Source organism: Dendrobium catenatum, unplaced genomic scaffold, assembly GCF_001605985.2.
Source record: "Dendrobium catenatum unplaced genomic scaffold, ASM160598v2 fragScaff_scaffold_813, whole genome shotgun sequence".
Lineage (NCBI taxonomy): Eukaryota > Viridiplantae > Streptophyta > Magnoliopsida > Asparagales > Orchidaceae > Dendrobium > Dendrobium catenatum.
The window spans coordinates 161,527-187,461 of NW_021319275.1; the positions used below are offsets into that span (position 1 = coordinate 161,527).

Here is a 25,935-nt window from a genome sequence, read left to right on the forward strand (position 1 = left end):
CTTACATATATGAAGCAATTGATAGAGCAAAAGAGGCAATTGCTGCAAGCTTCAATAACAGTGATAAGTATGATCAAATTTTTAAAATGATTGATAGAAGATAGGAAGTGCAATTACATCGTCCTCTACATGCAGTGGGACATTTTTTAAATCCTGAATATTTCTTCAATAACCCTGATATTGCCAAGGATAAGGAAATAGCTGATGGTCTTTATCAATGTATTGGAAGATTATCTCAAGATGTAGCTGAAGAAGATAAAATCAGTAATGAATTAAGTTTATACATTAGGGGTGAAGGACTTTTTGGTATTCCTCCAGCTGTAAGACAAAGAACTACCCGATCTCCAGGTATCATTATTTACAAAAAAATTAAGACTGATTTGTTATATTTACCAATGTATTGGAAGATTATCTCAAGATGTAGCTGAAGAAGATAAAATCAGTAATGAATTAAGTTTATAAATTAGGAGTAAAGGACTTTTTGGTATTCCTCCAGCTGTAAGACAAAGAACTACCCGATCTCCAGGTATCATTATTTACAAAAAAATTAAGACTGATTTATTATATAATATTGAAAAAAAAATTCATTTCTTCCAGCTGATTGGTAGTTGGCATATGAACAAGGAGCTCCCAATTTACAAAGTTTTGCTATGAAAGTCCTAAGTCTAACATGTAGTTCATCTGGATGCGAACGCAATTGGAGTATTTTTGAACATGTAAGTATTGTACAATGTATGTGGTGATTTTTTATATATGTTCATAATATGGTAATGTAATAATATTTTAATTGCAGCTTCATAGCAAACGAAAAAGCAAATTGGATCATGGTCGCTTAAAGGATTTAGTTTATGTGAAATATAATAGAGCACTGATTCGGAGATTCAATCATCGTGATGTCATTGATCCTATTTCTTTGACTGAGATAGATGATGCAAATGAATGGCTAACAGGAAAATTAAAAGATGAGTCTGATAAAGAAAATGACTTTATTGCTGGAGAGGAAGATTTAACTTGGACAAGTGTTGCTAAATCTACTGGTGTTTATGATAAAAGCTATAATATTCGGGAAAGATCTAAAGGGAAAGAGAAAGAATCTTCAATTAAGCATGATGTTGCTATTGAGAATGATGATGAGGGTGATGAAGAGGATTATGAAGTAGGAGACAATGTTGAAAAAGATAATAAAGCTTTTATAACATTTGCTGATGATGATGATTCCTAAGAGGAGTAGATTAAATTCTTATTTGATCTTTTTAAAAAGATTGTAATATTTGAATTATGAGATATTTGGATGTTACTTAGTCGAACTTATATATGTTATGGTTGTCTTTTATTATTAGGATAGCTTGTCTTTCATTTTTAATAATATTTCATATTCATTCTTATTATTTTATAATTTTTATATAGCTTGCGCCATGTTCAAAATAGTGTGCGCCGCGTTGTGCGCTATGCGCCATGGCTCCAAAGGGACCTTTGTGCCATGGTGCGCCATTTGCCGTTAACAGGTATGGTGAGGATAGTATAGATCGAAGAGAAAAGTGAATCACTTTCATGTGGTTGTCAATTCACTGCTATATCAATAAAATTTAAACTTTAATTCTAATGTAGTTTCAAATGATTGTAGACTTAAAGATAAATACATAATGTTTGTATTATTGGTTTATGATAATGTGCTTGGACTGTAACAATGAAAGTTTAAATCTATGTTGTATGGATTTGTATAGGATGTCAAAAAAATTACCATCCCCGGGAAGGGTTGGTCCATGATTATGACATAAATTTATTGGATACTTGGGAGCGCATAAACTTTCCAATTAAAGTGATTTTAAGAACTCAATAGATGCATAAAGAAAAAATGATTAAATAACCAGTCAATAGAAATAGCACAGCGAATGTCCGTCAGAAAGAACACATATTGCTACCCAAATTTCTATGGTAGAAATAACCGGCATTAACTTTCATAAAAAATTTCTTTGTCTATTTGTTAATCAATTAACTTATTCATACCAGAGTTTTTCCAATGGAAAATCAAAAAGTAGTTCAAAGAAACATTTTTATCGACCATATTTCATTGAAAAACCCACCAAAAAGACTTCTTTCCCATCAAATTTCAAGAGTTTTTATGTTGGACGCGGCCCTGTAATTAGGAATTTTATTGTAGATGAAGAATATAAGGAAAAATGGATTAATAAAATTAGACCCATTTTTTTTCCTTTTACAAGAAAAAAGAACTTCATTTGTATTTTTAACTCAAGTTTGGTAGCTTTGTAATCACGATATACTGGTAACATAATATAGATCTAACATACTTAAAGCTAACAGTTAAGAGAAACATAAAAGTTAATCAGAACAAATATAACACCAAAAATAATTGAATTGATATTCATCTTATGAGTAAGCAATACTGACAAAGAAGTACTTACCATATCCGCAAACCACCTGCTTCTATGCTGTCAACGCCAAAAAAAGAAAGAAAAAAACAATTAGCATGATGAATTTTATGATATTGTCACAGATAAAAAGTTGGTAGTATAGCATAAACAACGGAGCAGGAAAAAATATGCCATAGAGTTACAGTATCTGAAAATATACAATTTATAAAATTTATGTCATAATGTTATAGATTTCCAAAACTAATATCCTATGAAATATATTTGTCAGAGTATGAAAATCTGAATTTTTAGTTAGCAAACAGTAAATTCTTGATGCTTGATCAATAAAACCATATAGCAATTCAGTTCATTAAACAAAACAAAAAGGAGATTTCAAGCTTGCGTACATTATTCTTTAGGAACATATGGACGGTACATATTCATGCTAATTTATCTACTCTTTTTTTTATCATCCGTTCATGCATATCTAATATCCTTCATCCTTCAAATTTCTTGTTCAAAATGCACTATATACATGCTCTTATATAGCCACCAGACTCCTTATATGAAAGATAAATGCACATTTGACCACAGTTTTATAGAAAAGGTTAACTGGACAATAATATTCAAATAATAAGCCAAAAGGTACTTCATGATACCTACTAATTCAAAATAAACTAGTCTATAAAAAAGGTTCAGAGGAAAAATAAAATTCTCATAATAAGCTAAAGGTATTTCAAGTTCATGATATTTAATATTATTAAGATACTCAATAATAACTGGACCATTCTATATTATCAGAGTACATATTACAAAAATTAAAGTTATAGCATAAAAAAAATCAACATTCTGTGAAAGTAGACGCATTTTAAAACGTGTGTAACTTACTAATGCAGCAGAATTTGGTTTCAGCGGCAATACATCCAGAGAGTTGTTCTTAGCCTCAGCAAGTTCTGCCAGCTGAGATGATACCTTTGGCACCTGAACTGAATCATCATCTTGATTATCTTCATCAGATACATATTTTCGCTTCCTAGTACTCGAATCACTCGTCTCCTGATCATCAAATGTATGTTTCATCAAGCCATCATTTGGTCTCGCTTTTCTCTGAAGATCATAATCAAGATCCTCAGATTTTATGGTTGGTTTCTTTGTTCCAGGATCAGATTCAATCTGTGCATCAAGCCGTAGTTTTGCTAAATCATTAACTGGACCCAACTTCTTGATAAAACTGTCATCGAAGGCACCTGAATCAACTACTTCAAGTTTGACAGAATGTTCTGGCTTCTGGTCCTTGGGATGATTTAGAAGATATTTCACTGAGATTATTAAAAAAAGGTTCAGACAAGAAAGATTACAATGTAGGTTTAAAAAAACAGAAAATGTGAAATACATTCAACTCCAGCTATTGCTTCTGGTGGTGTTTCTAACACTGTACAACTCCCAACATCAAAGAACCGGGAAAATATGAAATCAGCCTTTTCAATTGCAATGCTGGATGGTTGTGGATTCCTCTCATCTCGTAACGTACAAATGACACTGCATTTTCCAGCTATAGCTTCCTGCAACCGTATCTCAAGTTATTTAATGTCTTATAATGGTACACAACTACATTAGCATAACAAAAATATGAAAATAAACACAAAAGCATATTTAAATGAAATACTTTCTAGAGGACAACAGCCGTGTGTAATCAAATAAGTTGTAATCAAATAAATCATATTTAAATGAAAAACTAATCAATTTACAAGTACCAGATAACTCATAGACAGATAAATCATATAAAACCTGACCATAATAAACAAAAACCAATATAAGCACTTGACAAGTTGTAGTTCAAAATGAGATACGATTGATAAACAATTTTCTTATTAATTTGACCACAATATTGTAACAAAAATTCCACTTATAAATACAATGATTACTAATATCAGCTAAAAATCAACTGAATATTAATTAATTAATACAATAACAACATCAAGTCCTTATTCCACTTTGTGGGTTTGGCTACATGAATTTTTTTCTCCATTTTGTCTTGTTAAGAGTCAAATTCCATTTAAATCAAAGAAAAAAATATCATTTCTAATAGTTTCTAACCAAGTTTTTTTAGGCCTACTTCTACCATTCTTAAAATAGATCAAATATAATACATCTCTACTCTTTTAACCGAGTCATCAGAAGGCAGGCATTTTATGTGACAAAATCATCTTAGCCACTATCTTTATTTGTATCTGCCACTAGAGCTTTTCCAACATTTTTATTTATATACTTGTTTCACATTCTGCATACTAATTATTAATTATATGAACGAAAAATATAATAACTTTAATGTAAGGTTTATCAACTTCTTAAACCAACATCAATTAAGCTAGTTGATATTGCATCATCTGTCAAAGAAAATACACTAAAAATGGCAATTAATCAATTAGAACAACTTAGGAAAACGAAATAAAAAAGGAACTAAAGTAATAAAAAAAAAAAATCAAATTGGCATAGAAAAGCTTAATAACCGAAATATTATTTATTAAATTTCTAACAAGTAAAAACATAAAGAAAGATAATAAGAAGTTTAAGAAACTAAGAAAAATGAAGAAGTGATAGATTGTATGCTCAAATATCCTTGTTGATCGTGCACATGTTTTTTTTTTATTTCACTACGAAAAAAGAATAAGAGATAAATATGTACAAGTTGTAACAATTAAACAACTTCATAACATCAAAAAGCTAATTAGAGGGGCATATATTAGGTAGTCATAAGAATAAGGATAAATCCAAAAGCCTAGCACATGCCATATTTGCTCATACCATACCATACCAAAACATTAAATTAAATTAGGAAGCCTTAGACCCTAGAGTGCTCTCCATCAAATTGAAATCAGAGTTTTGGGTTGTATTAAACTGAAAACTAGAATTAGGATGCCATATAAAATTCATCTTACAAATTAACAAAGGGCCGAAATTTTAGAGATCTAAGAAAATACAACAACAAACATTTATCCCACTTCGTGAGGTCAGCTACATAAATCATTTTTCTCTATTGTAATATAAAAAGAGTCAAATTCTCATTTAAATCTTATAAAAAAATCACTTTCAATACTTTCTAACCAAGTCTTTTAGGTATATCTCTTCCTTTCTTAACATAGACCGGATCTAATACATCTACTCTCACAATAGAGTCATCAGATAGCCGACATTTTATGTGACCAAACAATCTAAGTCGACTCTCTCTAACTTATCTGCCACTAGAGCTAATCCAACCTTTACATGTATATACTCATTTTGCATTATGGCTCTAAGTGCAAAGACACTCAGGCACTCATCCAACTGAGCATCCTCAATTTTATATATATTTTTTTAAATGGACAACATTTTGTGCCTAGAAAAAATAGTTCACAAAATATCAATTTGAACTACAAAAACCGAACAATAACTAGAAACAAATTAAAAGGCACCTTTAATTAAGATGCACATAGTTCTCAAGAAGTTGATTTTGATCATCAAATACATATTAAAGTCAAGTTTATGACTCAATCAAGATCATTCCCATCATTATGGGGCAAGGCAACAATATATTGATGGTTGGAATCCTCATTGTAACGAATAGAATCATGACTATACCAAAAACATTTCTGGTAAAGATAGATGCCAAGAAAGACACATACATGTATTTTTTGATTGGACTAATTACATGAATAATTTTTTTATTGGAAAACTATATATGTTGAAGTGAAAATTTATTTGCTAAATAGGAAAAAAAACAAGAATGAATTAGAATATGTTGTCACTTGCTAATAAATAAAAATAAAACTTAAAAGAGAAAATATTTTTCACTTCCATATCAGGATAATTTGATAGATGGACATCCTGCCTCAAAACAAGGTATCAAAACTATTTTCTGAAAGCATGAATACATTTTAAACAACATTGTCTAGATTTAAATATCGGATAAGGAATAATACACAACGAGAGATGTTGACAAAGTCCACGCAAATATAGAAGTTCCATTTCAAATTGCAGTTGGATGAAAAAATATTCAAACCTCTACTTTGAACAAGTTTACTTCACAAGTCGGACATAATTTTTCCACATTTGCAAACAATCTAGTGCATCAATAATCTTAAAAGTATAGTATTGTCAATAAAGCTAACAAAGGAAATTGTGTAGCAACCACATGTGGTTCTAAATGTATACGTTGTTCATCTTTTAAATGGCACCTCCATTTGGCCATGAATGTCAAAATAGAGATTTCCAATTATTCTGATGATGAAGATGAAAAGGGTGTTCAAGTGGATTGTAATGCAAAAAAGCCTGGAAAGGTTCCCCTTTAAATACCATTTGTTTTAACAGCACAACACTGAAAGATAATGCAAATTAAATAAAAAAATATTTTTTTTCAAACTTCAAATTTCAAAAAAGGATGCTAGCAGTTGGATATATGCCATAATGCATATAGTGTTGCTATATAATTAAGGCTACATATATTGTGTAATTAAATAGTATAGATGTAAATATTTACATTTAGAAATTCAGCTAGAGGTTTCTTATTAGGCCAGATTTAATTGTTGTATTCTATATAAAGATGAGAACCATCTGTATGACAGCAATGAATCCAATTGACATGATATCAGAGCCATCCACTAGAGTGGCCATCACATCAACCTCATATCCCACAATAGCCTGTCTTCCCAAGCTTGCCCTCAAGCGCTCATCTTTGGTAGACCATGCAACGCTCATCCTCCAACGCGATCTTGAATTTCTCAACTTCAACACGCATCGCCATAGCATAGCGTCAATAGCAAATCTTCACAATACCCTTCTTCAAAAGTGATCAATCCAGTCACGCCTGTCTTCAAAATATCAACATCAAACCATATTCAATTACTCACATCTTTGGGAGAGAAAAATCCTGTCACGTACGACTTCGACAAAGTCTTCAACAAAATTCTTAGTAGCGCAACATCTCAACAACATCGAATAAGCAACCAATCCGGCATTCACAACACAAATATTTAGCATCAGGCTTACCATATAGATCTCGGCAAAGCACTAGTCTTCAGCACCATACCTGCCACTCAAAACATAATGCTTTGTGATCTTTAGATGCTATATATTTTAAAACCAAAACTTTCATAATTTCACTCAAACTACCATCTTAACAGCCAGCTTATGTCAATATTTTTTAAGAAAGTCATGTTAACTAACAACTTGGATATTATTTGTGTACACTTTATCAGTAAAATTCCTATACCCAGAATTTCAATTTCGACTATTTTTCATGAGAAAAGAATTATGAAGACACACTAAAGGCAGTGATCCCACCATTACTAAGTTTTCAAAATGGGCTCAATGGCAAATCAAAGATGCAAGAGTCATAATATAGATCTTATCATCTATTGATCAGACAATTGTTCTCAATCTAAGACCATATAAAACAACTAAAGATATGTTGCAGTATTTCAAAAGGTTGATAATCAAGATAATAAAATGTTTCCAAATGGAAGGTAAGATTACTGGTTATGCCAAAGGTAAACTCTCCATCCAAGATTAGTTCTCTTGATTTCAAAATTTATGAATTGAATTTGTTGACATGATTTATGCTAAGGTATCTATTAAATTGCTTTATGATGTTCAAAATGTTCATGGAACTTCTGAACTTCATCCTGAATTTAAGGCTACTCATTACAATTAGATGAATCATAACACTGCACCCTCTTCAATGTATGCTTTAAGAAAATCAACTCGCAAACAATGCAACCACTTATTAACCACAAAAAAATACATGAGAAAGAATGTTGTCTCTCATGCATCTAACAGAAAGATAGAGGGAGAAATATGCAACAAGTGCAATGCTTCATGTAAAAGCCCAAAAAAAACATAGAACTAGCCGCATCGGTTCAAAGGAACAGATAACCAAGTTTAATTTAATACAAAACTACGAGAAGGGAGTTGGGTCAGTAGAGAGATGCGAATGAGGAGAGTGAACACGTGAGAGAAAGAGATATATCTATCTATATATATATATAGAGAGAGAGAGAGAGCGAGAAAACATAGATGGAGGGGTTTGTCTCATTGAGACAGAGAGAGAGTCGGACAAACGAACAATTGAAGATGAGCCATAACGAGAGAAGAAAAGTGGGAGTGAGATCGACCAAGAGAGATAGAGAGATTATATTTGATCAAGAGAGAAAACATAGTCATCTTCGATTGGGAGAGGTAGACGAAGTAGACAAAAGAAGCTTTCGACAAGGAGGGGGGAGCGAAACCAGATATAGATACGGGCTTAGATAACAATTTCACATAATTAAGTACGGTATTTGGAATGTATTTATTTTATTTTTCTCAAGTTATAAAATCAGATATGATCAACTTAAAAATTTTACTGTTTTACATATCCTAGATTAATCATTAATGTTCTACTAACAAAGAAATTGTGTCAAAATATTGAAGTGAAAAGGAGCAAAGCAAGAGAATAGAAACAAGTTAATTGTTTCCTCTCTCCTTCCTTTACAAGTAAGGTAGATTTCAACACCAAATTTAATTATTTTAATTATCAATGATTCAATTAAGAAACATAAATGTAATTATTATTTTCTAATTTAATTTTAGGAATTTTGTTGAAAGAAAATAAATTTTAGTAAGAGGTGAAGTGAATTTCTTGCTGTTCTGAAAAAAATTGGAGGAAGAGAACAGGGTATGTACATGAACATAATTTAAGAGTTTTATATGATAAAATTGAAAAAAAAAATCAAATTTATTATAAGATGAACAATGTTAATTATATTTGAATATTTGGTTGATGAAAACTATTTTAGACTGATTTGGTGTGAAGAAGGAGAATAAAGTGAGAGAGAAAAGATATGGTTTGTAACTTGAAAAGTTGAGAAATATACTTATGTTGTATTATGAGATATTTCTAGGTTGTCAGTTTGATTTCATAAGGTTAAAATTATTAAAATGTAAGTAAATTAATTTGAATATGTATATGATTCATAGGTTGTGAATTAAGGAAGAGTTTATTAAGATTAATTTATCATTGAAGTAAACATGGAGTACACGAACTGATTTACAAAAATTTAAAGTTATGATTACATTTCTATCTTATAGCAGTTGCAGATCTTCTCTATGATTTAATGCATTGATTGATGACTTTTTTATATGCTCACATGATAATGTTACTATTGCTAAAACAATTTCATTGGATGAATGATCTTTTTTTTTTTTTTTTGGCATAAACTCCCTCATATTGTTATAAAAGCTAAATGTAAAAGTATCTTACTAAAACTCCATGTATGCACAAATCTCATTGTATACATATAAGATGAAACGAATGAAAATGTATATGCATGATGAATAGTTCATTCCCTTATAATGCTGGATGAGATTTACCCGCCTGCATGCATAAAATGGAAAAGATTGAAAAATAAAATGAAAATTGTTGTGCCTTAAACTACACAAAATTTTAGACGGTGCTCCTAAGACTGGTGTTTTATTAAAAAAGGATAAGAAATGATAAATTTCTTATAAATGTCATGTTTTACAAAATGATACATGTTCTTTACTTTTCTTAGTAAATTACAAACATTTATGCTTTAAATTTCTATTAAAATGAAAGGTTGGTGCTTATTTATAATGACTTGCATGCATTATATTTATATTTTTGAAATTTTGATATTATAAAACTATAAATAGCCACTACGTTGTTGTATAACTGAACTGATATAAAATTTTAATTTCTCAGGAAAGGCTCTAAATTAAATGGGTGACAAGATGGATTTATGTATAGAAGAGGGTAAAAATAATTATTAAAGGAAATTTATATTTTATTTTATTTTATTTGAAATAAACTAGAGAGAAAAGAATTATGCACAGTTTGGACAAAAATAAAAATGTATTTGATTTGTGGTTCTTTATACATTGGAAGATGCTACTATTGAATTGCTTACAATGTGAATTGAAAAGAATTAAACTAACATCCAACGGACTATTCCAATCTCAATACTCTAAGCTTCCAGACCCAGTTGTGATACTTTATTGAAAGGATACAAACATATTAATGCCAACCGTGAAAATGTTTTTTTGCAATTATTATAAGAAGCATAGGCAAATCATTAAAGAAAGTCAAACTCTGCCTCAAAATCACTAATTAAATGCAAAATAAATTGTTGTTGCTGATCATGGTTTATCAATTGTAGATAAATTAGCTCCTACACATGAAACAGTTCAATATATGATTATAAAACTCTACTGTCCTTAGGGCTATGGATGTCCACATCCTTCATCTTGGCTTCTGAATTCTGATTCATCAAATCATTCAATTGGTTCTTCACACCTTCACAATATTTAACCATACTGTGGCTCATCTTCTATTAGAATTGCTAATAGTAGGCAATTATATATTCATATTATTGAGATATTAATTCTTCCATGAAAGATGTACATGTATTTCCAAAGCTTTAAATGAGTCTTATTTTAGTTGAAATTTTGATTGATAAAAATTATGATGTTTAATTTTCTCCTGAAGTTTGCATTGTTCAGTATCAGTTAACGGGGAATACACTAAAGGGGCCTAAAGTTGGATGATTATTTCCCTTGATAGTTATATTCCTAAGGTTGTCTCATTGTCTTGTACTATTGTGAATAAAAAATGCAACCTATAGTACAAATGGTTAGGCCATCCTATAATTTGTTAGGTAATAAAGATCAACTTTCTTTTCATCTATAAATAAAAAAAGCAACTCTCTTCAATTTCCATATCACAAGTTATTGTTGAATTACTATGTACGAGAGGAGAGACTTGTGTAAGCATGAGCTTTGTTGAAGCCAGGCAAGGAGAGCCCCGACGAGTAGAAGAAATGAATGTCTGGAAGAAATGATATAGCAGTTCTTTATGCCTACTTCCAGTGGGGGATTCTTAAAACATCTTTAGAAGTTCTTTATGCATATTAGAGTACATCTTTCATACTTTTCTATCTTTGGGATGAACAAATGATTGATTGCATTGCATGCAATCTTTATTCCTCTATTTTGGTTTATATTGCCTTTGAATAACAACTTTATTTTGGAAATAAAATGAACATGTTAATTTATCAAAATGAAGTAAGGAATGGTGGAGACCGCTGTGGGATAGAGTCAGTGATATGTAATCTTCAACAATTAAAAGAACTGGATGTGAAATTATCAAAGACTTGCATAAGATGTTGTCAAGCAGGAAGTACCTAGCACCAATGCTTTCAATGTGCTAAGCGCAATGAGTTGTATAAGTGTCCCTTTTTTTACGTCAATCCACAAATTGCAAAGAGACACTTGTATTAAGTATGGAACATTCATAAATTGTATATCACATATACAAATATTATTTACATATAATAGTCATTAAATAAACAGAACTTAAACAACATTATGTAATAACTATCAACAATCGAATGATATGTTAAATAACAACAAATTTTATTTATTCAAAAACAAAAGAAATAAAGATTAAAAAAAACAAGGATTTGCTAGCCCAAGCAACAAGAGCAAGTGAGAAACATATAAAAAAACTAGCAAACGACAGTGTCAAGACATTAACAGCTTAAGCAAGAAAAAAGAACCAATTAACAACAACTTAATGACTACAAGAAATAGTGAGAATATGCAAACACTCGTGCCAAGCTATTACAACAAATGTTAAATCAAATCATAAAATTTGAACAAGGATTTCATTATGATTTGAGTACACAATGCTATAATGTCATAGTGAAGCGGTGCGACGCACCTGCTTTGCTGCAAGCTTGTGCTTCACGGGCAATGCATAACTTTGCTTCGCACCTAAAGCACACTTTTAATAACATAGCTCGGTAAATTTGATTATTAATGGATCTTGCTCTGTCATATGAACGTGATCGTGCACAAACTATATGAAAATCATTATAATGTGTGAGGTAGGATGAGTATTTATGAAGTTGATTCATAAACTAATGTATATGCTGACTAAACTCTTGTGCACAAGTTATGTATATGGTCGGTTCTATAACCAAATATTAAATTAAATAAATATTTGATTATGGCATTGAGAGGTTGCGTCAACCTCTGTGTTGATTGAGGATGTTGTATATTTGAGTCATTTTCATTTTTTCTATGAAGAGCTTTGTGCACATTGAAAGCTTTTCAAATACCTACTATTTAATTTATAGATTTCCCAATGAGTTTATCTCACCCGTTATAAATTTATCTCTATATGATGGGATAAACTTGTGTGGAATGGGGGATGAGAGGCAAATGTAAGACATGGAGGATCAATAAATTATTTTTTTAAATATATGATTTCTAGTAGTTGACATTTTGGCTTGATTTTGTAATATATTTCTTTTAATCAAATATTCTAGGTTTTTCATTAAAAATACTTATTGGCCTTACTGTAAAAATACTGATTGAAGATGATATTCAACCCTTTAATGTAATATCTTATTCATGTTTGAATTTATTTCTTTATTAAAATATCTCACTTTTATGTTCTCTTGTCCCCACTCTAAGCGCTCTAGACAATATGACGGAGGTTTGGATGAGCCTTCTCTTCTTAGACATAGCTTTGGCCAAGCACATGAAGTCCAATTAATCTATTTGAAATAAAGTACTCAAAATGAATACATTCTGCTCGGTAAGTGAATCTAAAGTATTCAGCCAAGTTTTTTGGTCGAGAACCGAGACACTTGGAACCAATGCAATATGCTAACATGACCCCCTCCCTAAAGTTCATATTTGGATAATTTCAAGAGTGTTTTTTGGCTTATCACCAACTACACCCTATTAAAATTTAGAGCTGGATGACCCCAAAGGTAATATTTTGGGAAAAATTGCCAAAAAGGTATGTGGCACCAAAGTTTAAGCCAAATTTATTCTTGTTATCTAAATGTCATAAAAATGAATTCATTACTTCATATCAGGCCAATTCAAGAGATCCAACATATCAACATTCTAGGCTCAATGACCGAGATTTAATTTTGAATTCGGGTTCAAAATAAGTTGCACTTCATCAAAACATGGTTTTCTTATTGTAAAATTGATAAAAAGACTAATTTGAGTTAGCTCCAATTGTTAGGAAATTCACTTATATTATAGTCAAGTAATGGAAAGAAATTAATAGGTTAAAGAAAAAAGAAATTATGAAGAGAACGCAATTAAGAGTTAAGGAAAAAAGATTATTTTCCTAACGTAAAAAATGATTAAAAAAATCATGCAGAACTAATGTACATTTAGAGCTATTTTGAAAGCTCTGGAGGTAGCACTAATTCAGTTACAAGTATCTCAAAAAAGAAGCAAAAGTTCAAATATTTGCTTCTAAAGTTTATTTTTATCACCGCTTTGCTTCGGAGCCCTCCAATTGTGAGCACTCTACGCAATAATAAGCATGGTCTAAACAAACACAATAAAGTAATGATAATAAGAAAAACATGCAAAACAATCAAAAAAAATTGAAGATTAAAATCAACTTACCAGAGGATTGATATTGGAGAGACCAACACCCTCCCCAGAAGCCAAAAAGAGATCCTTTTCAGAAGAGGCATGTCCATCCAAATAACGACTAATATCATTTGGACGGAAGAACCACAAGATCTTTATTCTCCTTTTTTGCCCAGGTTGCTCCCAAATTTTTAATATTTTTCCAACATAGGGCTCACTATCACCTTCTTTGAAGAGATATACATTGTCATATAAAGAATAACTCTCTTCATCATAGATGAATGACTCATAAAATTGAACATCCTTATTGGCATTGCCAACCCCTCTTCTTTTACCCCATTGAAATTGAAGATCACCATTCTCGGACTCCTCTAGTTGAGGCATGATTATGAAAACGATAATCTTGGATACCTTTTGTGAGCCTAGTTAAGATAAGCAAAAGATGGTCAATGAGGAAATGAGAAACTAGTCTTGAACCAATAAGTACAACCTTGGACAAAAATAACTAGGCTAAAAAAGTACAAGAACTAGTTTTGCTTAAATTTGGATAAACAAATGATATTTCAAATGAAATAAAAGAATACCGAATAACTTTAAATAACCTTTAAAAAAACGAGAAAGATTAATAAGTTCTACTATTATGGAGCATCCACTTTACAACTCTAGAGTATTGAAGGATGATATGAGAAATCAAAGAGCATGTCAAACTTCTTCAAGTAATATCTACCAAGATATTAAACACATAAAGGAGTGTTGAGAAAATATATATATAAGGAAATGATTCTAGCTTCCAAACTCTAAATTTATATTTGCAACGAAGACAAACCAGTTATAAAATATCGGCTTATACATTTACATATTAAAGGAGTAAGCCATGATTGTAAGACATTGTGCATAATAAAAAGCGCAAAATTGTATTGTGCCACAACTTCGAGATGCTTATAAAATAGAATCAAAATATAGTTAGTGTTGAAAGTTACTACTTTCCCATATATGACATCAATGTTGATATTGATCCTCAACTGCTTACAATAAAAAAAAAAAATTAAAAAAAAAACTGCTTACAATAATAAACTGCTTACTCCCATAGTTACACAAACATGCAAGTCTTATAATCAATGAACATCAAAATGGACTCATTAAGCCAAGCTTCCGATTTAGCATGAGTCTAGTGTAAAAAATAATGATACTCTTATTTTTTCCATACAACATCAAAATTCATTACAAAATATGATTTATCAAAATACTACGCATTAAAGTTGTCAATATCGTTTCATAATGAAATAAAATAATAAATTCACCCGTTATTCATATCTGTTCAACTGATGAGAACTCAAACATTATTGAGTTTTGGATTGGTGTGAAAGAGTTAGTGTATATATATATATATATATAGGCCCTCATTTGCTCATTTCCCATGTTGTTTTTGTGCTACAATATTTGAAATAAAGTCACTATCACTATGGGAGCTGCAGTGCATTTTCTTTTCGCATGGTCATGTAGCCATGGAGGTGCAGACGCAATAGAGAGTTTCCAATTGCATATTTGCTAAACAAATCAAAATTTTGATACTAAAATTTTAAAATAAAAAAAAGAAGCCTAAGGTTGCAAGCCAGAAGTCTAACTACTGACAAAGTATTCCACTCCTTTAGAGGCCAGCAAGCCCACATTTAAATTAAAAAAAAAAATCATGTTTGCACCATAGTATGTAAATTGAGTTCCAACAAAATGAAAAAGGTCACATAATGACACAACTTACTATAGTCAACTAACCTAAAGTGACACCTATTTTAACTTCTACAATGCTAGAAGTGCTAAAATATTGGAAATTGCTCATTCTTCTCCTTCCAATGTAATGTCGAGCACTAAGGGGCTATTTGGTATTGGATTTACAGCGGGATTTAAGTCGGATTTACGCTAAATCCAGCCAAACAGTTTTTGTGCGCGCGTTAAATCCCGGGATTCGGTAAATCCCGGATTTACGGATTTACGGCTTAAATCCGGGATTTAGTAAATCCGAGGGGTAGTAATTGTATAATTAGTGCATAAATTAATTATCTAATTTAACTTAATTGTATAATTAGTAATTAAATATTAATATAATTAGATTAATTAATATAACTTAATATATCTATTATTAAATATATAATTAATTGTGTAAATAATAATTAATGAGTAATTTGTACTTAACATATTATTAAATTTATAACACATTATATTTTTTATTTTTAATTATAAATTTATTTTTAAGCTATAATTATCTTCTTCACATTTAAATCCCTAACTGCTATAAATCCTGAATATGTTACCAAACAATTTCTCAGGATTTAACATTTGGCATACCAAACAGTTTTCAGGATTTAACACATTTCATATTTACTAAATCCGGATTTATAGGATTTACTAAATCCCACTAAGGCTAAATCCCACTTGTTGCCAAACAGCCCCTAAATGACATGATTTTGAATTTTGTATGAAACATTGAACAAAATCATCTCCTTGATTGTCGAGCATAAATGTTTCTCTTGTCATGCCCTTCTCTCCTTTGTCCTCAATATTATTCCCCAACTTATCTTGAATTTCTACGCTCCTAGACCACCCCTTTTTAACCAATTCTTCTCTTAAACACCCACCCTAGTCCTCTCTTCCCAAATTCTCCACACAACGCTCCTCTCCACTCCTAAGCACCACTTCACGTGGGAGTTATATATATATATATATACTCTCACAACATCTCTTGATTTCGCTCACCCATTCTCACCTCATTCTTCTTAGTGGCGCATGCTGCTCTCTCATTCTCTCTCACTCGTGCAAATTGCCTTCAACCTCACTCGTCAAACCTCCTCTCGCCTCGAACACATGCAAGCGACCTTTATCACTAACTTGCCCAAGATTGTGACCACCGACCACGCACAATAGTTTGTCCAACTGAGTTTTATCCTTAGTTATGTCATCTCCTCACTCCCTCCCTCCACAAGTCCCAAGATTGCCCCTCTCTTCATGTAAAGAAAAAAAGAGACATAGAAGTATTTAAAAAGAAGAAAGCTATAAAAAGAATAAAAAACAAAGGGAAAAAGTGAAAAAAATGTGTATTTTCTCTTCTCGTCACAATCTCATCTATCGCCTTACAGTGATATAAAATGTAGCCATTTAAACCTCTCAAAAGCCCAGCTACAATGTGTTTGACACATCAAATAAAACCTGTGCAATTTTTTTTAGCATGGCAAACAAAAGTCATAGGCGTCACTCACAAGATAGTAGATAAGCGCTAGACATGCTTTTCATTATGCCAGAAGGTAAATGTCATGTGTGGCAAAATCTCTCATTTAGACCCATGTATGCATTTCATGTTATGGCAAGTGTTGAAAAGCCTGGCCATGGTGTATTACACAAACCATACATGTTTTTTTTTTCTGGAATGAAGGTCAGACCTAGCATTCCCTATGATGACCGTTACACGGAGGTGATGTCGAGATGCAGCCAAAATTCTCATTGACTAAACTTAAAAATAAATTAAAAAAAAAGAGCCTTCTAGACACAAACACAACAAGTTGAAATTAATCAATCAATGTTGTCAAATGAAAATCAAAACAAACAATTCAAACACAATACATGTTGCTTCAAATGAATCAGAACTAAACCCAAAAAGGACCTACAAAGGACTTGAAAGCTCACTTACGAGCGCGACCATAACCTCCACGCTTTACTTGGAACTATCAGAACAATGTGAATGAAACTTAAATGTAGAAATGACCTAAGCCGCTCATTTATTTATTGGTTAAAAATTGTTCCTTGCAAAAAGATTATGCAACTATAAAATGAGCAATACAATATAATTTACAAATGCAACCGAGTCCACAAACAAACAAAATTAAGCACACTAGCAAGCTCTTGAAAAATATACAAGCAGATAGAATACAAGTAATGATATCAGATTGAAAAGTTGCATGCTTGTTTTAACGACAATACATTTGTGCAAACAACTGAATTCGGACAAAGTCATGCAACTTTTTTGAAAGGCATACTTATCCTCGAGAAATGTAACAACTATCAAACACAAATAATTGAGTATACTATGATATGCATACCATTATTCAAAGTCAAAATTATTGTAATTTTAAATGGCTATCAATGCCTTTCAAGAAAAAAATAAAATAAAATTATACACTCTTAAGAAGCATGTAGCAACTAGAAAGGCATGTCACCACATTTAAGGAGCTTGCAAATCCTCTTTCAAATTCATAATCATCATGTTGCATGCACAGTTTTAAGTTAGTCATCTTGCCTATAGGGCACAATCATAAGTCCAACACTTTTTCCCTATTTGATCCTACATTTCACAATAATTGAAGTTGAGAAACTTCAACCCCTAACAAATATTTATGCAATAATTTTCAAATAATGGTGGTTAAGAAAATGATTTTTAATTCATATTCTTCATCGATTCAAGCAAACTAGCAATCATGTAGAAAGGGAATCGAATACTTTCTAACAAAATCCACTAAATCATTTTATCTTTTATTTGCATAAAATCGTCAAAGCCTCTTACAAGAAAAATTCATTTTAAATGAAAATTATTCGTGTCATGCCAACAAAGTATAGTCTAGAAATCTATATTTCAAACCACATCTTCAAAATATGAGAGTAAAATCAACAAAGCCTGTAATATGACCAATACCTAAATGAACTGAATGTTATCCATGTACATGTGAACCGAATCCTTTCAAGGAAATAGAGTTAACAAGGTTCAACACGATCGAGTGCAAGCATTCAAATACTCTTATGATAGGCTTAGGCATAGCTATTGCACATCATAATCAAAGGGGTTTCAAAATTTATGCTTCAAATTGCAAAAATAAATACCTAAAGCAACCTTGCTAGTAGATGCTTGTGCTAAAAATAAATTTCAACTAGGTGATCTTATTATCAGAATTCTTTAAGCATGATATTAATATCATTGATGGCTTATTTGAAACATTAATCCCTTGTTACCCTTGACTTTGTTAAGGAGTAAATTATGCTTGTTATCTTTCTCACTATTATAGCATAACAATTCTTACTTCAAATTTACCATAATATAACATGGTTTCCCTCATCTATTATATGATAAAAATGGCTTGCATTAGAGGGTTTATTTTAAGTTATTTCATCTCTTTCCATCTCAATGTATCATAACATTTCATTGAATGTCGAATTTTGGAAGGACCTAAGGAATTATTCAAACGGATTATTATGAGATATATAAGGAAATAATATTAGTAATCTCATTTCTTATGTACATATTCAGACATTTCACTCAGTGATAGATTCAAAAAATTTAGTTTTTTTGTTGCTAAAGTAAATCAAAAAGTTACTAGAAATTCATTTGTAAGTTGAGTTGGCTATCTAAGGCTTCATTTGGAATAAGCTTTCTTACCGCTTTCTAAAGCAACTTTCTATTAAAAAAAATTCTAATTCACAAAATTTTTGTACTAGAAAGTTACTTTAGAAAGAGGTAAGAAAACTATCTCAAATGAAGCATATGTTGTCAATAAAAATGGATTTTTTTCTCAAGTTCAAAATACTTTGAAATCAAATAGGACTGAGACCTAACATCACTATGCATTCAGGATGCCAATTCAAGCGCATTTCAATTTCACAACCAAAAACCTAGAAAATAAAATAAAATTGTTATCCTCGACAAAGCATAAATCAAGATTCAACAACCAAGCAAGACAAGACGGAACAATAGAAATCAAGCAATGACTTTAAACAATATTCTCCAAAATAGACTCTTAAATTAGATAAATGTAAACAAAAGATCCTTCCTCAAATCTTCTTTCTATTCCAAAACTTGGTTATAAATCAAAGCTCATCACTAATCAAATGGTTTAGAGGATAATTTATTATCATACGTATGGCATTTATTTCAGATGTCATAAATAGGCACTTCAAAAAACCAAACGCACGTTAATAGCATGGAAAACGACAACTTGGTTAAGTGTATATTGAAGTAATCATGATAACAATGTGAATACTGTTCTAATCGCTGTCCATGCTTAAAAAGACACTCATCAGAAAATTATATGAAGTAAAACAGCTTTCAAGTGCTAGAGTGTCTGATTCAATATAAGCGAACCAAAACTATATCAGCTTTTGAACACTAGGGATTTGGAATCTATGCCTTAGGGTTCGTTACTTGAAAGATTTATATAGAAATTGAGGCTTATGGAGTAGGAAAAGATCACCTGGGAAGCTCAAGATGTCAAGACTGAAACCAAGACAAAGCTTCGCTGTCCTCAAGCACAGTGTCAAGATGATTCCACCTGAACCTAAGGAAAGAGGAAACGGTGGTAGAAGAGAAGAGAAGCGAGTGAGGAGAAAGGTCACATGCGGCGTGCGGCGTGACAGAGGACAGGCGACGTGTGAGAAGATGGAGGTTCGAGCGAGCCGGGGGAATGACAGAGCCGGAGGATTGAGTGAGGCACTGTGTGAGGTGGCGGTCGAGGCGGTGTATGAAGTTTCGGCGGCACATACGGCGCAGCGGCGGGACAGAGTCCGTCACATCAAACCAGCTACAGGGACGGCGGGCAAGGTTTCTCCAGAGCAGTGAATAGCGTGACGGTCGGGGATGAGCCAAAATGAGAGATCGGGGTTTTTGCAATGGCTGAGATCGACTTGTTTTCAAGGAATGTAGTGATGAATGGATTCCATGAAAATTTGATATAATAAATGATAAATATGTCACATTAACTTTTACATGTAGAATATGGTTAAACCTTTATTTCAATTGAAATGTTTTATTATTGAATTATAAATCATACTCCTTAGTTAAATTCAAATAAAATGTTGATTTTTTTTTCCCTTAAGAGCTCCTTTATCCCTCATGGTATTAGAGCATTGGTGATGAATTTATTATAAAACTTTACTAACACCCCTTCGAACATTATTAGTGCATTCATCACTCCAAATTGTATAACTAAAAACTCATAGTGTTCATAATGTGTACTATCTTTATCATATGTTTTGCTCTCGCACTCAATTGATGATAGCAAGACCTCAACTCTTTCTTTAAAATCTTATAATTTGTCAAACAAATCATCAATAAAGCAAGGAATATTTGTTCTTGATGGTCACCTTATTTAATTTTTGATAATCAATACATTTGTTTTGTGTCATCCTTCATCCTAACAAAAAACACAAGTACACTATGTGGGGAAGTATTAGGTTTAATAAAGTGTATATTCAAAAACACCTACAATTGAACTTTCAACTCTTGAAATTCTTTAAACATCATTCCATATGGATATTTTGTAATAGATATGGTACCTAGCACTACCTCAATACAAAACTCCACCTATCACTTAGGATTTAAACTCACCAACTCCTTAGGGAGCACATCTGAAAACTCTTATACTAGTAGAACATCATCAATCACACTAAAAGATTTACGCCCATCTCTCACATATGTAAGAAATATAGGATTCCCTTTCTTCCAAAGCTTATCAACTTGTAGAGCCAATAATTTAAGATGTAAACAGACCTATAACACCCAAAAAATTAAAATATCTCTCCATTAACACATAGAGCTACCCTCTTTCCACTGAAATCAATATAAGCCCCATACTTAATCAACTAGTACATATCCAATATAAAATCAAACTCTATTAAGGGTAATACAATCAGCTCAGGCTCTAACATTCGACTTCAAATCTTAAGCTCACATTTACAAGCTTATTAACATCCAAATAATCTATACTTTGCAATAAAACTAGTAGATCATATAATAAAAACACAAGAATAAGAATCAAATAATCTAGAAATTTCTCGAACAAGGAAATGTGACTTACTTTAGAATCAAATAAAATCTTATAGGATTATATAGAAATGAGTTGCATCCTTAACCTCTTACTAGGCCAAGCTATAAACTTTGGGCTATGTTGAAGAAGCACTAACTATAACATGGACTCTCTTTGGGCTCCTTTGGACTGAAACCCGAAAAATCTACCTCCACCCCTGCTTGAAGACCATAGTGGCTCATGATAGGGTTTCTCGATCTTTACTGCCTCTACTCCTCTCCAACATTAGACTTGCCCTCTAAAGACCTCTAAGAATACTAAGTTGTATGGTTCCCCATAAAACACAATAGAAACACTGGCTTGTGAATAGATAATAATTTTTATGATGCCATCTTCAACAGGAAGGACACACCAGGGCAATACTCATATAAATGCTCCCATGAATAACATAACTTTCTCTCTGAGAATAATAAGCCCCAAACCTTCTCTTCTTCCTGTTAACACCACTCCTAGGCGGCTCTCCTCTCAACCTCTTCCTATTTGTAACCCTAATGTATTAAGTGGATATCAAATCATTCTTTACCATCCTTGCTCTTTTAACAACTCAGCAAAATATTTGATCCTAAACAAAACTAATGGGTGCCTCAAATTATCTCTAAGTCATCTTAAAAATCTATAACACTTCTCTTCTAAGGTATTAACAAGCTCACGGTCATACCTAGTATCATGATCTAACCTAATATAACCCATACACTCTAATGGCTCATACCAAGTCAAGTACATGACCGATTCTTATGCCCATAATATATTATTGGAGAGAATTTCTTTAACATGTAATTTATATTCAGAACTACCAAAATCTATCAATATATTAAATAAAACATTATCCTGGATACGCATGCACTTACTCACAATAACAGATTTACAATAATCATGATTCATTATCAGTTCATCAAAATACATTTCCATCATGATTACAAAAGAATTCATCTAACACTAAGGAATAATACCTTTATAATAACAGCTCTCTTAATCTACTCTATTACTGCCTTACCCTTTCCTAAAATAGATAAAGTGAGCGTACAGCTCAGTAGGTCACATAAACCTACAATTGTATTTAATGTACGAAAAGTAGATCAATATGCTTAGTGTTATTAATTTAATCATAATCTATGTTGAGTCAATATTATTCTATAAGTATTCTTATATCAATATCATATGTGTAAGTATGATCAAAATCATCTTGTTGGAATCATACATTCCTATCTATCCTAATGTTCATATCTTATAATCATATATACCAATGTGTTAATGTATAAATCTTATGTGTATCAGCATGTATTCTAATGAATGATCATATGTATCATATATACATATCATGTTCACATGTCTCAATGTTATGCATACTATCATATTGAAGCATATCTTATGTATATTAATACTATTCATAATATCATCCTCAAATCATATACATGCATCATTAATCTTTATATATCAATATCAAGTGAGAATTCTAGCTAATCAGACTGTATTATTCATCCCTATATAGTATCATACACTATACAATATCAATCATATCATATCATATCAATCTTATTCATAGTCAGGTGGCATAATATAGGATTCATCACTCTAATCATTAATATTATTGTCTCATTTTGCCTCCCATCATATTATGTATTGTGTTCATTTAAAGGAAACCTCAACAGCCCACCCTCATGCACAAGATATCGTATCATATCTTGGCCATAATTAATTAGTTTCATTCAGTATCTAGTTTTTATTGCTTACACACATTTCATAAGAGATATGCACACACATACAAAAACATGTCATATTTTATGTGCATAGATAATATCATGTAAATCATAATGACATTGTTTAATAATCAACACTATATCTTTAATTTCATATATGCATATTCAACAAGTAAATCGGTGCATATCTATATGTTGAAGCCAATTAAATCATACAATATTAATCGTGCATGCTATATTAGCTATGTGTAGCCCATCATTGTCCATATGTGTTATGTTAATCTAATATACATGTAAATAATTTTATAAAATCTTAATCCAATAGTTATTTATCAATCATATGTGTATATTTATCTTAGTTTTTTTAAGAGAGTATGCATCAACTACAAAACTACCTTGTGAAATATCAATAAGATCATGTTAAAATATGTAAACCATGAGCGAACATAAAATATACTAAAAGTTATATGATGAAAGTTCGTTAGAAATCAAAATATCACATCTTTTATATTTTCTAATCAATTTAAAAACCCATAAATCATATAAAAATCAAAATAAATGAAAACATATATAAGCTAACAATTACCTACATGGAGAGGAAAACTTTTCCTAATTTGCTCAATGAAAAAAATCAGCTTTATGGCCTCAAAATCTTATTTCTCTTTCTTTTTTTTTTTCTCTCTTCTTCATTCTCTTCTTCTTCTCTTATTTTCTCCTGACTAAATGAGCGAGGCTTTGGAAACTTGGGTAATGGGTTTAAATATTTATATAAAAAATTTTAAAAAAAATGCCCAACACTATAGTGCTACATTACCCAACAATGGTGCACTCCCAAGGTTTTCTCATCTCTAGAAATTTTTTATAACCCAAGTCCTCAAAATCACAACACCGTTCCCTTAGTTCCATGGCCCTCTCAAGCATTATCCATTAAACAGATAAGGCAACATTGCAGCGCCACATGGTTAGTGCTCTAATTTTCCCAAGAGCCTCCATTTTTCTTCCATTATATAGAGAACTTAGTGCCACAGTGCTGCCCACACCAGTGCCATGATGCCCTCAAGGGTAAATCTATCCTTATCAATTTTATTCACAAATTAAATTTCTTAGTATTCTTTTCAATCCAACTAAAAATAATCATGATAATAAATGATATTGCAATACCAATACCAATCTTTTTTTTTTTTGGAAACCTACAAAGAGGCCTATATGTTGATAAAAAAGAAGGTTATATAATCCTTAGAGGGGACCTTCAGCTTCGAAATGCTCGATAAAGCTACAAAAATTTTTAAAATAAAACCTAAGAGCTTATGGTTCCCTATACTAAGAATTACAAAATCACTGAATAATATTCTAGGTCTGCAAGTAAGAAACACCCAAAAAAAGAAGATAAGAAAATAGGCATTTAGCACAGTCTTCTTGCAAAAACTACTCATCTTGTCCAAAAAAACCTACAAGACAAAGATATTGCAAAAGGGAAACAAGCACAGTAACACATGAAAATAATAAAGAAGTTTGTAAATAGATAGGAGTTGAGACCAATAATAATTATACAAAATATATGTGAAGAAATTCCACTAAAAAATTATGAACATATCCTTATTTTTATCAATGTGAAAACCACACTGCAGACCTTGTACTCATATAACAACATGGTCGTATTAATACAAGACTAATACCACTATCTCAATAAGGGATAACCATGAACACTACTGGCATAAAGTGAAATTGCTAGTTGATGTATCCCAGACAAATGCAAAGTCTGGGATAAAACAAAACCTGGGAAAGAAACCAAGCATTAATAACAAACTCCTCCCAGCCATAGAGGCGAAGTAAGCACCCAAACTAGCAAATTCATTCTTAAAATTATTATCATATCATATTTAGGTAAGCAAGTATTTTATTTATTATAAACGTGAGTGTTACACCTAATTCAATGAACTCTGATTTGTATTATTTACAGCCTCACATCCTTACACCAAACTTAGAATTAATTCCTAAATTTACTACCTAGCTTATAGTGACACAAATCTATCCTTAAATATCTTAAAAATTCTTCCTAAGTGATCTCAGTATTTGTCCAACTCTATAACTTCTCCCTTTTTTGGCCCTTAACACCAACACTCATTTTAACAATTAAACAAAAATACAGCTAATTGTACTTTATAATTCTCTAGAGTTTGCATGCTATCAAAAGACTTCTCCAACTTTATTAGCCAATCCTTAGCCACCTGATGTAACGGCCTAAGATCTAATAGAAAAATTAAAATCCTTAAGCCTATAATTAATTAACACATACATCAATTAGAGATGAGCAAAATTACTAATCCAAATAATAAAGTAGTATAAACATATTTTATTTCATCAAAATCTATATGCATTAACCTAGATCAAAGATTTCATTTCATTTCATTAAAATATAATTACACTTATCCAGTTAACTTTCTAATCATCTATACATCAAGTAAATAAAGACTAGATTATAAAAGTTAATACCTCAATACTATGACTTAGAAATGTCTACTTCTACACTTTTCTACTCTATCAGGTTGTACGACTTACCCAAGGTCTCTCTAAATTACATTTGTTTTA

General features: G+C 31.3%; 1 protein-coding gene across 4 annotated transcripts in view; it reads right to left on the minus strand.

The window, feature by feature from the left end:
* LOC110114443 (protein ANTI-SILENCING 1) overlaps positions 1 to 20,170 on the minus strand; it is a 63,190-nt gene extending 43,020 nt beyond the window's left edge. For all 4 annotated transcript variants that reach the window (XM_020847322.2, XM_028696683.1, XM_020847323.2 and 1 more), the window contains exons 1-5: positions 20,039 to 20,170; positions 13,845 to 14,233; positions 3,766 to 3,934; positions 3,261 to 3,691; positions 2,424 to 2,450 (exon numbers count right to left, since the gene is read on the minus strand). In XM_020847322.2, the coding sequence (XP_020702981.1) occupies positions 2,424 to 2,450; positions 3,261 to 3,691; positions 3,766 to 3,934; positions 13,845 to 14,195 (978 nt within the window). In that variant the 5' untranslated portion in view covers positions 14,196 to 14,233; positions 20,039 to 20,170. The remainder of the gene's footprint in view (positions 1 to 2,423; positions 2,451 to 3,260; positions 3,692 to 3,765; positions 3,935 to 13,844; positions 14,234 to 20,038) is intronic.
* Positions 20,171 to 25,935: the final 5,765 nt, after the last annotated feature.